A 14,481-nucleotide genomic window follows, 5' to 3' on the forward strand; every position below is an offset into this window, starting at 1 on the left:
CTCACTCCTCCATTATCTCACATCCTTATTCCTCATGGAGAGGTGGGGTAGCACTACAGACAGTGAGCAGGAAATTCTCTGCCGCAGTGTCATACACAGAGATTAGGACAGTTGAGCCCTTCTCCCATATGACCTTGAGGGCAGGCTTATGTTATATATATATATGTTATATACCTAGTTAAATGTTAGTAACATGTGACTTATTTCCCAAAGTATCAATCTCAATAACAATATTAATTTAAATTTTTGCAGGGGAACTATTTCATTTTGTATGTGAAATTAATTGTAATTCTTTAATGTCCTGTAGTGTGTTACATACTCTTATGCTGGTTCTTCATAGTTATGAGCTTAGAGTTTACTTCTCCTAGTCTGACATACTGTAACTCATGTTGCCCTGTAAACCTTATATTTAAAGAGGAGGCTGTCCTGGGCCGTCACCTCAAAAGTTCCATTTAAAGGTATAACTCTGGGGATCAAGACAGGTAAGTGGCCTCAGATTCACAAAGAGAAAGGAAAGTATATGTGGCCAGAAGAAACTGAGTGTTCAACCCTCAAAATGTTGTTTTTTATGCCCCATTCTCTGAATGTTTGTGTGTGTGTGTGTGTTTCTGTGTGTGTGTGGTAGTGATGAAAAGGAGACTAGCAAGTATATTTCTGTACATTTTACCCCACATATAAAACAGCTTAATATGATTCTGGTACTCATGCTTTCTTGATAAGGACCCAATTCTCATGTTATCAGATAGTACAAAGTCTGGGATGAAACAGGTTAAGGAAGGTAAGAAACCCCATGTTGTGATTCTGACTATATAAACACTTGGATGGAGTGAGACAATGGCAGTGACTTAGAATTCATTGTGTACCCACCATTCATTCCAACTGCCCTCAGGAGCTCACACTCTCATGAACGAGGCAGCCTGAATATCAACAGTAAAAAGATAACTACAAGCTCCAAGTACCAAGAACATGAAATTGTGTATATGACCAGCTTCTGTAACAATTGAAGAACGTTTGATACATTAAGGATTAATTAATCACAGAGGGTTTAAACATGTGCTTAGCTTCACATATACAAACTCTGAATACTTACATGGAGATAACACATTTTGAAGAGAATTCTCAAAGGGAAGGAGAAACAGGGTCTGAGAAAGAGGATTGGGATCCTAATGATAGGCACCTAAATAACTCAGGGGATTGGAAGCTTCACAAGGGCAGGAGCCTGACCAGTCCTGTCCGGCGCCACACCTCCAGCTCTTAGGGCAATGGCTTGCATATAGTAAGCGCTTAAGAACGTTTGTGAATGAATGAACAGAGAGGGAGAGAAGGCCACTTTGAAGGTGAGAAATGATTTTTTTTAAAAGAATATGGAGGCATATATCCTGAGGAAACCAAAATTGAAAAAGACACATGTATCCCATTGTTCACTGCAGCACTGTTTACAATAGCTAGAACATGGAAGCAGCCTAGATGTCCATTGGCAGATGAATGGATAAAGAAGCTGTGGTATATATACACAATGGACTATCACTCAGCCATAAAATGGAATGCATTTGAGTCAGTTCTAATGAGGTGGATGAACCTAGAACCTATTATACAAAGTGAAGTAATTCAGAAAGAGAAAGACAGATATCGTATTCTAACGCATATATATGGAATCTAGAAAAATGGTACTGAAGAATTTATTTACAGGGCAACAGTGGAGAAACAGACATAGAGAATAGAGTTACGGACATGAGGAGAGGGTGGAAAGAGTAACATGGAAACTTACATTCTCATATGTAAAATAGAGAGCCTACGGGAATTTGCTGTATGGCTCAGGAAACTCCAACGGAGCTCTGTATCAACCTAGAGGGGAGGGATATGGGAGGGAGTTTCAAAAGGGAGGGGCTATATGTATACCTATGGCAGATTCATGTTGAGGTTTGACAGAAAACAACAAAATTCTGTAAAGAAATTATCCTTAAATAAAAGATAAATAAACTTAAAAAAGAATACGGTAATTATTGCCTTAAAGAAGAGGGTGTGTTGAGCTCAGAGGAAGAAGACCCATCAGTGCAAATAATAGACTGTTGACCACTAATTGCTAATGCTGATCGTGTTTATCCCCACAGATGAAGAGCGTGATCTAGAAGAGGATGAGAGTGGCACTCAACAAAAAGGAGGTATGAGAGCTTCAAAAATGTACAGAGCAGGGTAGGATATTCAGGCTTCCCACCAGAGGAAGCACCGTTCTCTGACTACAGACATTACTGGACTTGCTAACTAAGAGGGTACTGGTGTGTTGACCTCAACAGCCCCGAATAAGATGACTAGACAGGGAAATAGCTCAACCTTAAAAGTAGCCACCCATTCACTCTAATTAATGTTCCCAGAACGGCTAAGATTTATCCTAAAGAGGGTGAGAAGCCGAACCAGATATTTATTTTTCCCTATCAGTATTTCTTAAATCAGTACAGTGAAAATAGAATTGCCTCATCTCTAAAAGATCGGAGGATTGAGAATGGAAAGAATGGAAATGTCTCCTGTCTGAGAGGCCCGGAGATTGCAAGTTCAGAGGGGAATGGAAATGTGTCAGATCTGAAAAGTGAGCGTGGGGTGAAGGATAGAATTGCTTGGTGATGCTGACTTCTGATGGCCTGGTTTGATTCCAGGCACATTTGGAAATGAATATGTAACAGGTTTGTTGAATACAAAATTACATCTTATTCATCCCAGACTGTTAACCATGCTTCAGTCTGTTAGTCAGCCCATCCTTTCTAAGGTCAGATGCCCCTCTAAAGCCCCCTCAAGTCGACCAAGGTCCTAGTCTATCATTGTCTGTAAAGGAATATATGATGTACAGGCCACCTCAAGGACGTTCATGCCATCAGCAGAGCCTGGAAGTGACTGATTTAGATACTGGCTGACTTTTTCTTTGAGATCCCAAGGAAGTCTTAAGCCTAGGGATTCTTTCCCTCTTTCTGTCCTTTTCCCCTCCTGTTTCTCCGGTCTCTCCACCTTTTCCCATTCTCCTCTTTCTCTGTTTCCTCGTGCCTTTTCTTCTCTTCCTAATCCATTCAGCAAAGCCCACTTCCTGGGTGAATTCTCCATGGGAAGTGAATATGTAACAGGTTTAGTGAAGGACCCAGCTTCTCCAAATGAGAGAAAAAACAGCAAAGAGGCAGGACCAGAAGTCACGAGCCAAAGCCAAAGAGAAGTGAAGCAAGTATGACAGGAATGTTAGTGTAGTTTCAAGTAAGGACCTCATGACTGTTAGCGCTTGTGATTAAGTCCACTGTGAAATTTTTTTTTTTTTTTACTGTTCTCCTTGCTGTACAGAATTCCAACAACAACAAAAGTCTGTTTCTTTACCAACCCATATCCCACATATGCCTTTTCTCAACCAACTTCCCTCACTGGTGCAGGAAAGAAGCGCTTCGTGTGGACAGCTTGGATGGAGTAACTAGAAGCTTCTTATGGTCAACTTTATATTAAACTCCCTTCAGGAAGCAGCAGCCTTCTGGCAAAAGCCTAAAATTCAGTTTCAGACTTCTCCCCCATCTCATTTCTCCCTCTACTCCTCTTTTTAAGGTTCAGTCTGAAGAGTGAGGAGAGATTTGTCTCTTAACTGTTCCAACAGCTATAATCCAAATACTTCTTTAAAAAACAAAAAAACAAAAACCTTTGTTCCTCAAGCTTTCTGCCTCCAAAATAGGTGTTGTTAAAGGGCAGTGAGCTCTAAATACATTTCTATGGTTTATACTTCCCACCAGTTATAATGATTGGTGACTTAGGGATTAAAAAGCAAAAGAGGACTTTTCCCTCTCTCTGCAGAATCTGAGGCAAGAATTTTTATTATTATTATATTTACTTATTTATTTATTGAATTTATATGATGGCTTTCCTACAAAGGAGCTATAGAAATGGCAACAAATATGTAACATCCAAGTGTCATTACTTAGCTTTAAAACAATAAAATATAGAGGTTTGAGGGAAGGGTAGACATATAAAAGGCAAGAGCTCCAGGACAGTGTAAATTCTTCTATAATAGGCAAGCTACACAAGTTTGGTTCACTTGGGCAAGTCAGGTGTCACATGCCCTTTGAGGGGGAAAAGTATTTTCTCCTAAATGATACCATGGCTACCAGGATTACCTTTAAAATCTACTTGCTTTTCTTCACTATTTCAGGGATCCTTTCCCTGGAATGCTGTGCTTTTTCCCTGATGGAATTGCTAACATTTTTAAAGCCCAACTAAGATCTTATCAGAAGAGAGAGAAAAAAGAATTCAGTTTATCCTGATTGGGTGTTAATGACCCTGTAAGATGTAATTTCTTTTATTTTATTCTGTTACCTAGAAAATCTATCACAGGCTTGTAGTATTGATTGTTCAATCTATAAAGAGCTCAGTTTACAGCTTGACTGTTAGTAACAGGGTTATTCTAATGAGTGACTCTTCAACACCTCAGATTTTCACTAAATTCTAACCCATCAGCCTAACGGTCTAACACTAAGTATCTTTGGCGATGATAGCTTATCTCCATTCTCTGTCATGAGAAGGCATGTCCAGGTAGCCAAAAGTAAAACTCATTCTCTGCTGTTTGTATGAAAATAACTGGCCATTTGCTTGGCTATGCCATGTCAGATCAAAAGCAGGGCTGGAGGCATGAATCATCCTTATAAATGTCAAACCTCTGACCAAAGAAGATCTTGAAACAGGTTATTTTTGCTCTGAAGTTATGGCCAAACGCAGCCAAGGAGGAGACCATGTTCAGTCATTTCTGCAGAAAAATGATTGCTGATGAGCTTTCCATTTCTGAGGTATTTTTTCCACTTTAGTGGCTGCCAATGGAGTAAATTATTACATAAAAGAAACAGAGGGAATCCACAGAGGTATTTGCAGCTCTTGTTAATACTTTTTGAAACCTGTTTTCCAAGACCAAACATGAGTGGATAATCACCCAGCTATAATTTTGGCCCAATAAAAGGAGCACATGAGATGAAAATTAGAATCTGTGAATGTGCCTGGCTTCAAGATCATGCTTATAACATTAAGAACCATAATAATTTCAAAACTTAAAGTCTTAGTCACTCAGTTGTGCCTGACTCTTTGTGACCCTGTGAACTGTAGCTCTCCAAGCTCTGTCCATGGAATTCTCCAGGCAAGAATACTAGAGTGGGTTGCCATTCCCTTCTCCAGGGCATCTTCCTGAACCAGGAATCAAACCTGGGTCTCCTGCATTGCAGGCAGATTTTGTACCATCTGAGCCACCAGAGGAGCCCAATAATTTCAAAACTCAAAGACTAAAAAGCTATGAAAAAAGCAAATGGTATTGTTTAGTGGTTTTTCCTGTTCTGGTATCATAGTCAGTAGAGCTTGGCAAATTTTTCTATGTCTTTCTTTCTGAAATAGCTAATAAGTTATGAGACTGAGTCTGCTTAATGGACTGTATGTACACAGTGGCCTTTATGGGCTGGTCTAGAGAACATTTCAAGTCCCTTCCAACAGGCCACTGCTTTGGCCTTCTTTATCTTTTTCTCATGCTTTAGCAAGAACTGGCTTTATCTGTCTTCTCCTTTTGTCTCTGTTTTCCATAATCTATTAAGTAATTATACCCAGGGCGACATTGGCACAGTCCTTTTGCTTATCAAGAAAGTGTAAACAACATGCTGGCTTGCCTTTAGCCTCTTTTCCTTGGTCACAGCTTGAATTCTGGAGCTACCCAATATCCCTCAAACAGAAACCCAAAGTGACATGTGAACTCTGGAAAGAGCATGGTCAAGCTCTGTTGTCCCTAATGAGCGGGGCAGGCAGAACCGTGTCCGCTCCTTTCACCTTAGAACTCTCCACACCATGGTGACTCATTTTTGAATATCGACTCTGTCAATAGTAGCACCAACTTGGCCTCCGTTACTAGAGAAATGACACTATCACTGGTTGTAAAGACCTGGTGTGGAATGACAAATGCTTTGCAATAAATACCTAGAAAAGAGAGAAAAACAATATATTTTTAACTTGCTCTGCTTCTGATCTTCCTAGGACATTTTGCCTGCTTGGGGGCATAGCTTCTCTTACGTGGGATTAAAAAAAAACTAAGATGCTGCCCCTTTTTTTCCCTCTAGTAAAAGTCCTCCTCAGCTCTGCTAGCAATTTAAATGCTGTGATCATACCCATTAGCTTCTCTATCATTGTAATTGTTGTTAATTGTTATAACTGTTTTAGTTATTAGTGGTGTCATTATTGCTCTAGGTCCTCTGTCTGTTTTATGCTGAATATATTAGTGCTTTGCTTTTGAATTACCAGGCTTTATTTAGTGCAGAGTTACGTTTTTTGGAAAGACATTGAGAAATGCTGGCATTAAGCTTTATTCTTTTGTTTTTCATTCCAAATGGACAGACTGGAAAAAAATAATTAGATGGAATAATGTCCTCAAAATGAGAATGAGGATGTTTTGAATTAATTAAATGGTCAGAATGCTGCACCATTTCTGATCTCAGACTGCTGCCAAAGGAATGTAAACCTAAAGGAGCCTCAGACCCTCCCAGAGAGTCAATCTTCTCTCAGGCTCCCAATTCCTTACTGGTCTAGAGACGTCCTAGTCTCCTCACACATCCTCTGTTCATAGGAGTGCTGGGCAAGCCTAGGGAGAAGCTGGCCTGGCCCAGCAGGCTCCCAGCCTTGTAGCTCTTCCTGGGACCAAGCTACAGGAATAAAGCCCTCCGTGGTCTTACCTCTTCCCCTCTTCAAGATTTTATCAGGTTTTTGTTTTACAACTTAAAGCTTCAGGGAAGGCTTCCCTGATCCCTCAGACTATGTTAGATTCCCTGTTATACACAGCACCCTCAGATTCTCGTTTGCAGATATATCACAATCATAAATAAATAAACAGTTGTGTGACTTTGTTTCATGGTGCTGCCCCTGCTGGATGGCAGCCCTAAGGGTAGGGACCATGTGTATGGCCCCTGCAGAATTCCCAGTGTCTTGCATGTTTGCTGAAGGCTAAAGAGTGAATGTAGTGAAGCTGTGTGCACATATACCCATAAATGCCAGTCACCTGTTGTAAACTGGGAGTCTTCAGGAGTCCGGTCTTGTCCAGTTAAGGCATTCCTCCACCCTGATTTCATTAACACCAGGATACCTCTGTTTAGACTGCCAGTCCAACCTCCTCCCATTTTTATCCTTCATTCTGCTTCTTTTCCAAAGCAGCATTGTAATGGTTCTGATGATTCCAGTTCTTGGACTAGGCTAAGTGATCTCTTGGATTCCTGAGTTCTATCTTCTTTGGGCCTTTAGCTTATGAAGAACTGAAAGTGTCTTCTACGTTTAGTTTTTCTTGGAAGGTTTTTGTTTTTCTCCTAGCTTTTTGCATTCCCTACGATGTGCTGTGCTTTTAGAATAGCTCTTTTTCCTGGTGTTCTCCACAGGTGTCTTATATATCCAATATCAAATCACTTTCTACATAGAGACTCAAAAGGTACCCATCATATCAGGGAGCTGGCCCACACCCAGGCACGTGGGGGGCATACACCACAGTGCCCATCTGCTAGGCCAGAAAAGGCCAAGATAACTTTGTAAGCCTTCCTATTTGAAAATCTCAAGTGATGTTTTTTAAAAGTCTGTTTTTATAAAATTATTTTCTTTACCATATATAAATCCATGAAACATATTGATGTCAATGTACTTTTCATTCCTAAACTTAGCCAAAATCTTGGCATGAATAATCAACTCCATTACAACTGAAAATGCATTATATCCTCTGGGAAAACTACTTTCACTTTTCAGGAACTGATATTTTTCTGTTGTTTCATACACTGATATCCCTGCCAAAATATGCCTTGTCTTTTCAGTAATTAGCATTTTTTCCCAATGGTTTTTTTTTCCCCAAACATGTTCATAACTCTGTGGCAGAATGTTTCCAGTGCAGTCATCTCATTTGCTGCCCTCTGTTGTCTACTGAATATATAAACACTTTCTGTGAAAACAAAATATCCTTGAGTTTCTATATGGTTAACATTTTCACTTCTGTTTGCAATATCTGAATCTTAACTAAATAGCTCTCTCTCCTCTGTTTTGTGCACTTTCAGGTTCCTACTAAAGTTCTTTCCCAGAGACATATAAGGATCTTGTTCTTCTGTGCCTTTGTTCTTTGAATTGCTCATAAGTTAGGAACAAGGAGGAAAAAAGCAAATATAGGCAGAGCTTCTGTCCCCGCACTGCCCACTTCTCTCCACCTATCCCATCCTCAGCAACTAGCACCATCACTCTCACTAGAGGGTCAAGACAAATGAAGGGAAAGGTGGAAACTGGCAAAATAAGGTGCCCCCCAAATCACTTGAGGCTTGATCAGAACCAGGACTCCCGACTCCTGTCGTCAGGAATGTCACCTTTTGTGGGTGTTCTGCATACACTTCTCATACACAGTGTCCCTAGGAATGGCAAGCACTGCCACATTAGCCCTGGTCCAGGAGGCATTAGCACGCCTGCCATTCACATCCCCAGATCCTCTCCCACTTTGTACTCTAGTGTTTAACCTTTCCGGGTAGAAGAAGATCAATACAAATTCTTCATTGTTAAGAATCAATGACTGTCCTGTAGCATCACTGCCATCTAGTCTTGCTGAGGAGGCCAGTAAATCTCTCCGGCTGCTTCTAAAGCTTGGTTTGTCCTCTTCAGTTGCTTTCATTTTTAATGCAGATCACTTTGGTTTCTTTTCCCCAGGGGGCTTACAGATAAATCTTGGCAGACATGTTCAGGGTCTACAAATGAGATGCTGGAAAAGGGCCAGCCCACCCAGAATTTAGTTGTAATGGATGAGACACCCCCTTGGTTCCACTTAAGAACTGGGCTATTCTTTTCCACATTTATTGGTAATTACCTCATATAGTAAGTACCTGGGTGGGAAGTGCAGGATGAAGTTCCCGTGTAACAGAGGAGGCCAGCCTTTAAGGCTGCAGTGCCGATCTGTGCTGGCTGACTCAGCCTTTCTTATAAATGGGCAGAAGTTGGAGACACCTCATTCCTTCAGTGCATAATAAAAAGCAGCACTGGATAGTGTAGACAGCCTGTATGAAGAAAGTCTGACAGAAAATCTCTTTGTGCTGCTTACTTATAAACCAAGTGAAAAATTACCTGCCTGATTTTCTTTTATTAATAAATGAATATATTTATCATATTATTGAATAGCATCTGACTAAGGATGATCTGTAAACATTTAATGTTAGTTAATAACCTCCTTCTCCCACAGTCATTTGCTCTTGCTGAGTGTTTGGCTGTATCTCATCCCAAATCCCTTGAATCTTAGGTTTCCTAGGGGCAATATCAGAACCTTGTTTCCATTTGCAGCAAAAATGTGGGCTCCTTAGAAAAAGACAGGGTCCTTTTAACTTTGATTTCTCCTCTCTTTGATCAGTGGACTATGCCAGTTATTACCAGGGCCTGTGGGATTGCCATGGTGACCAGTCAGATGAACTGTCTTTCCAACGAGGTGACCTCATCCGAATTCTGAGCAAGGTAAGGGTTAGAGTGTGGGGCTTGGATCAAAAGTTGATTTTCTCCCTCCTGATGATGTAGTCACCCAGTCAGAATTATCCCATGTCATATACTTTTCATGTGCATATTACATGGCCCCCTCACACACAGAGTAAATCTCCATTGTTTTAAAATTGTCAAAGTTTATTTGAAAATTCAGATTCAGGAACTAATTTCCAAATTTAAAAAAATACAATAAAGTAGGCACAATACCAAAACTATGCCAATCAAAATTTGATCTTTTTAAAAGAGTCTATGTGATGCTTAAAACATCATTACCATATACATAATTTACTACAGTAAAATACTTTTGAAAATATTCTAGCTAGGTCAGCTGCCTTATTTCATTTATAGATAAACAAAACTGTAATATAATTACATATGCAGGAGGGAGTCAGAGCTAGTTAGGTCAGTTGATTTGAATAAGTGCTGTAAGGCCAAGATAGTGAATCCAATCCACAAGGGCTAACTTTATTCTCTTCCTCAGTCACAAAGGTAGCCCCTAGCCACAGCTAACTACCTCACAAATGGTGGTGTTGAATACCAAAGAATGGGCCAAAAAAAAAAAAAAAAAGATTATTTCAGATCTATTACCGGTGTGAAGATTTAGAACTCATGGGTTACTCTTTGAGGGATCAGTAGCATCATCTTTGTAGAGAAAGACTGCTCATATTCTGTACAGGTGGACTAAGGAAATAAATTTCTGTCCCTGAAAAAAAAACTTTTAAAAAGTTCTCCCTCCATGAGACAATATCAACAAATACATTTTTGAAAGAGGCACAGTTTGCTCTTTAATTGTTGAGTATGTGAACTCCATGGGCTTCAAGGGTGGTGCTAGTGGTAAAGGAGGTGCCAGTGGCTGGTTCGATCCCTGGATTGGGAAGATCTGGAGGAGGGCATGGCAACCCACTCCAGTATTCTTGCCTAGAGAATCCCATGGACAGAGGAGCCTGGCATGCTACAGTCCATAGGGTCGCAGAGAGTCAGACACAACTGAAGCAACTTAGCACACATACTCAGGTGAACTCCATAAAGAAAAATTGAAAACCCATTGTGTTATTAACCCATCATTTGCCATTCATCTTTATTCTGTGAATGTCACTCCCTTGACCAGATGTTTGTCTCAGTCTGAAATATCCCAGAGCTTGTTAGAAAAAAGACCAGGACTGATCAAAGGTAGCTTCCAGCAGTTACAACAAGTCCTCTTTGAACTGGGACCAAATTCATATCCAACCTTCTTTGAGACAGCAGGAGGCCTGCAATCCCTGCTGAGATCACAGTCTTTTAGTGATCTCTTCCAGACTCCGAGTTCAGCACCCACCTTAGTGCCATTCTGGTGCAGCTCCAACACACCAAGAATAAATTGAAAGCAAGGAAGGGAGTGGACATTGGCCTGATTGGTATTTCAAATGCCCGAAAGCAAGGTTTGCCGTGTAATAGAATTTGTGTACATTACCACGCTGGCATTACAGGGGTAATCGAGTTATCCACTCAGGTGTGACCAGACCTCTGTTTGCCCAGAGCCTGCAGGTGAACAAATTAACTGTTTACATTGTCTGAGGTGCCTGCAGCAGGAGGGGGGAGAACAGAGCCAGACTGTCTGCTGGCCTCCTCTCTCGGTCATGATTATTTTGTTTGTTTTGCATGTCTTTGGCCTTTGTTAATGGCTTCTCACTGGGGGTCCCTTTCCTCCATTTAGAAGGAGCTGTGCGGTGACTTGCCCAGTAGTACAGAGCTGTCTGTGGTTGCCAGGGCTGTTGTAATTTTGAGATACCAAAGAACATGGAGACCTTCCCAAATCTGGATTTTTTTTAACCAATCCCTCTTCCCCTCCTCCATTACTAAAAGCTAATATATCAGAGTTTAATTCAGGGACCGTACGTTGCTGCATCGATTCTATCAAGCTTCTTTCTCTGTCTTTTGGAAGGTCCTGAGTCTGTTGTCATCTCTTACCTTGATAGTAGCACATTTCTTACCCTAAAAGCTACATCGGTTGCCTCCCTTCTTCACATTGCTAACCTCTGCATGTCAGGGAAAGAAATGAGAAGCTAGAAGCATAACTGAAGATTCCCTCATAAAATTTCATTCCAGTTAACGTTGGCTTGGGGAGCATTTCAGATTGGATTTACCTTTATTATATTATTTAACTCAATAAGAGTCCTTGGACAGGAAGCAACCTTAAAAGGCCACCCAATCCATTCCCTTGCCTCTAAGAAGCACAAATGAACCAATTCAGGCAGATAGAAAAGGAGATTCCACTACCATTATCAGCTGTCTATCTATCCAGATGTTCAGTTACTCCTAATCTCAGGAATTTTCTCTCATATGGATCCTAAATTTATTTCACTTTAGCCCCAGTTGCACTTGTGGTAAAGATCCTGCCTACCAATGCAGGTGATGTAAGAGACGCTGATGCGATCCTTGGGTTGGGAAGATCTCCTAGAGGAGGGCATGGCGACTCACTCCAGTATTCTTGCCTGGAGAATCCCATGGACAGAGGAGCTGTCGGGCTACAGTCCAGAGGGTCTGAAAGAGTTGGACGTGACTGAAGCGACTTAGCATGCGTGCATGCAGCCCTAGTTGCCTTCCTTTATTGGAGTCAGTTATACTCTGCAGCCTGCCTCTCACACCTGTAGGAACAGAACTGACTCAAGTTGAGGTTAGTCCAGAAAAATGATATCTGGAAATCTGCATTTTACTTTTCTCCCTGACCAGTAGAACCTTTGTCAAGTAAGAAAAGCTTGCTTTTTAGGAACCTGGAGAAGTCTCTTTCCCTGAGACAAGACAAGATGCAGCTCAGCTTACCTGGAGCGGTTTCCTTGCCTGTAAAATGAGGGAGTTGTGTTAGAGCTCTGAGGTTCCTTCCACCTCAGACATTCCCGGTCTAAACAAACATGGTGAGGCTGACATTGCAAATCTGCTGAAGAAATTCCACACAAAGATGTGTCTTAGCTTTAATTATTTTTTCAGATTAAACCAAAAAACTCATATGTTCTTTTGTTTTGGACCCTCATAAATGCATCTGGCTTTTCCCTCTCTGTTTGTATGATGAGAGAAATATTCTGAGAGGCAGGGGGTGGCAGGTAAAGAACAGGAAGTGCGGTGGGAATTGGGGAGTAATAACTATTCTTGGGCTCCTGCTGCTTCCTTCTGCTTCTTTCTCTCTCTCTCTCTCTCTTTTTATTTTTTTTGGTTTGTTTGTTTGTTTTTGAAGTGTAGTTGATTTATAATGTTGTGTTAGTTTCTAGTGTACAGCAAAGTGATTCGGTTTTACACATATACATTCTTTTTCAGATTCTTTTCCAGTATAACTTACTATAAGACACTGAACTTAGTTCTCTGTGCTATACAGTAGGACTTTATTGTTTATCTGTTTTATATATAGTAGTATGTATCTGCTAATCCCAAACTTCTTATTTATCCTTCCCTCTCCCTTTCCCCTTTGGTAACCATAAGTTTTCTTTCTGTGTCTAGAGTCTATTTCTGTTTCATACATATCATTTTCATACATATCATTTTTTCATTTATACATATTGTACATAATGTATATTATACATATACATTCATACATATTATTTTTTAACCTGAAAACTCATATCATATTTGTCTTTATCTGATTTACTTCTCTGAGAATCTCTAGGTCCATCCATGTTGCTGCAAATGGCATGATTTCATTCTTTTTTATGGCTGATTAGTATCCCAGTGTGTGTTTTTGTGTGTGTGTATGTATACATATATATACCACACTTGCCATTTTTTAATAGTTGCCCAAGTATGACCCAACCCTGAATCCTAGAATCCTCCAGCCAAGAGAGTCTGTTAGGGTCTAGGGTTTTTGGGCAGGAATGATCCCAAAAAGAGAGCTACTTACCCTTTAAAAACTTTTTTTCAGAGAAGTTTATTGGTTGGGTATCCAAATGCCCATCGCCTGTCCTTAGAGAGGCAGGTTGTCAACAGGTGATTTATTTATGTGACCCTGAACAAAGTCACTTCATCTTGCTAATCCTTAGTTTCCTCATCTGTAAAAACTGGGATAATTTCTATTTAAAGGATGTTGTGCTACTTACATTAAAGAATTGTGTAAAGAAGTGCCTAGCATCTAGGATGATAACTATGATTATATTCCCCTCTTTTCCATTAACAACAAAGTAAAATTTTTTAGGTCAATGTTGGGTCCATATTAGGAGTTCAATAAATTAGTGAATTGAGAGAGAAAAAAAGATACCCTGTCCTGCCAAGAACACTTCACAGAGATGTTTGAAAGCTCAAAATGTCCTCACTTGGGAACAGAAGGTCACCCAGTGAAGAAACTTTACATGGAAATGCACTGTGCCTTTCCTGATCTGAGAGAATTCGTCACTGGCAAAATAGGTCAACAGCTCAAACTTCTTTGAGGAGGGGCCAGAGCCGTGTATCCCACCTCTGAAACAGTAACCAAAGACACAGTCAGCAGGATCCCTCTTGCCTCCCCTAACACATCTATACATTCCTAAGACCCAAAGTTGCATTGCCCACATAATGCACTGAGTTCCAGTTGGGTTGCAAATATATTAAAAGGTGACTTTAATAACAGAGAGCTGTGCATCCATCCCTTTTGGACCGAGATATTTCTGTACAGCTCTTTTGGTGCGGGTACTGAACTCCACTTCCGCCCGTGCAGGGACGCAGCTCAGGCCACAGCGGGGTGTTCAGTGCTCTTCAGTGGCTCCAGATTGTGGCGCTTGTGCAGGCCTCCTCATACGTAACCGATGGCTCCTGAGAGCCTGCCTCCCGTAAATTACTTCCCACGATGCCTGCGACCACCGCAGAATTCAAGTTTGAATAGAGCAGGAAAAAGGTGTTTGAAAGGCCTGTTCACTCAGCTGCATTTTAATTTCCTTTTCAATCTTGTCCCAATTAATTTCACAGAATTAATCTCGCAGACGCAAACGCGGCAGCACTGAAGCTGTGGTTTTAGTGTGGCGGTCGCTCTGC

General features: G+C 40.8%; 2 protein-coding genes across 2 annotated transcripts in view; one reads left to right on the forward strand and one right to left on the reverse strand.

The window, feature by feature from the left end:
- Nucleotides 1-14,481, reverse strand: part of NFE2L1 (NFE2 like bZIP transcription factor 1) — a 592,815-nt gene that overhangs the window by 490,580 nt on the left and 87,754 nt on the right. The gene's annotated exons all lie outside the window — the stretch shown is intronic.
- Nucleotides 1-14,481, forward strand: part of SKAP1 (src kinase associated phosphoprotein 1) — a 296,819-nt gene that overhangs the window by 263,890 nt on the left and 18,448 nt on the right. Inside the window, exons 10-11 of the mRNA XM_052658022.1 lie at nucleotides 2,112-2,162; nucleotides 9,389-9,489. Coding sequence (XP_052513982.1) covers nucleotides 2,112-2,162; nucleotides 9,389-9,489 — 152 coding nt within the window. The remainder of the gene's footprint in view (nucleotides 1-2,111; nucleotides 2,163-9,388; nucleotides 9,490-14,481) is intronic.

Source organism: Budorcas taxicolor, chromosome 19 (genome assembly GCF_023091745.1).
Source record: "Budorcas taxicolor isolate Tak-1 chromosome 19, Takin1.1, whole genome shotgun sequence".
Lineage (NCBI taxonomy): Eukaryota > Metazoa > Chordata > Mammalia > Artiodactyla > Bovidae > Budorcas > Budorcas taxicolor.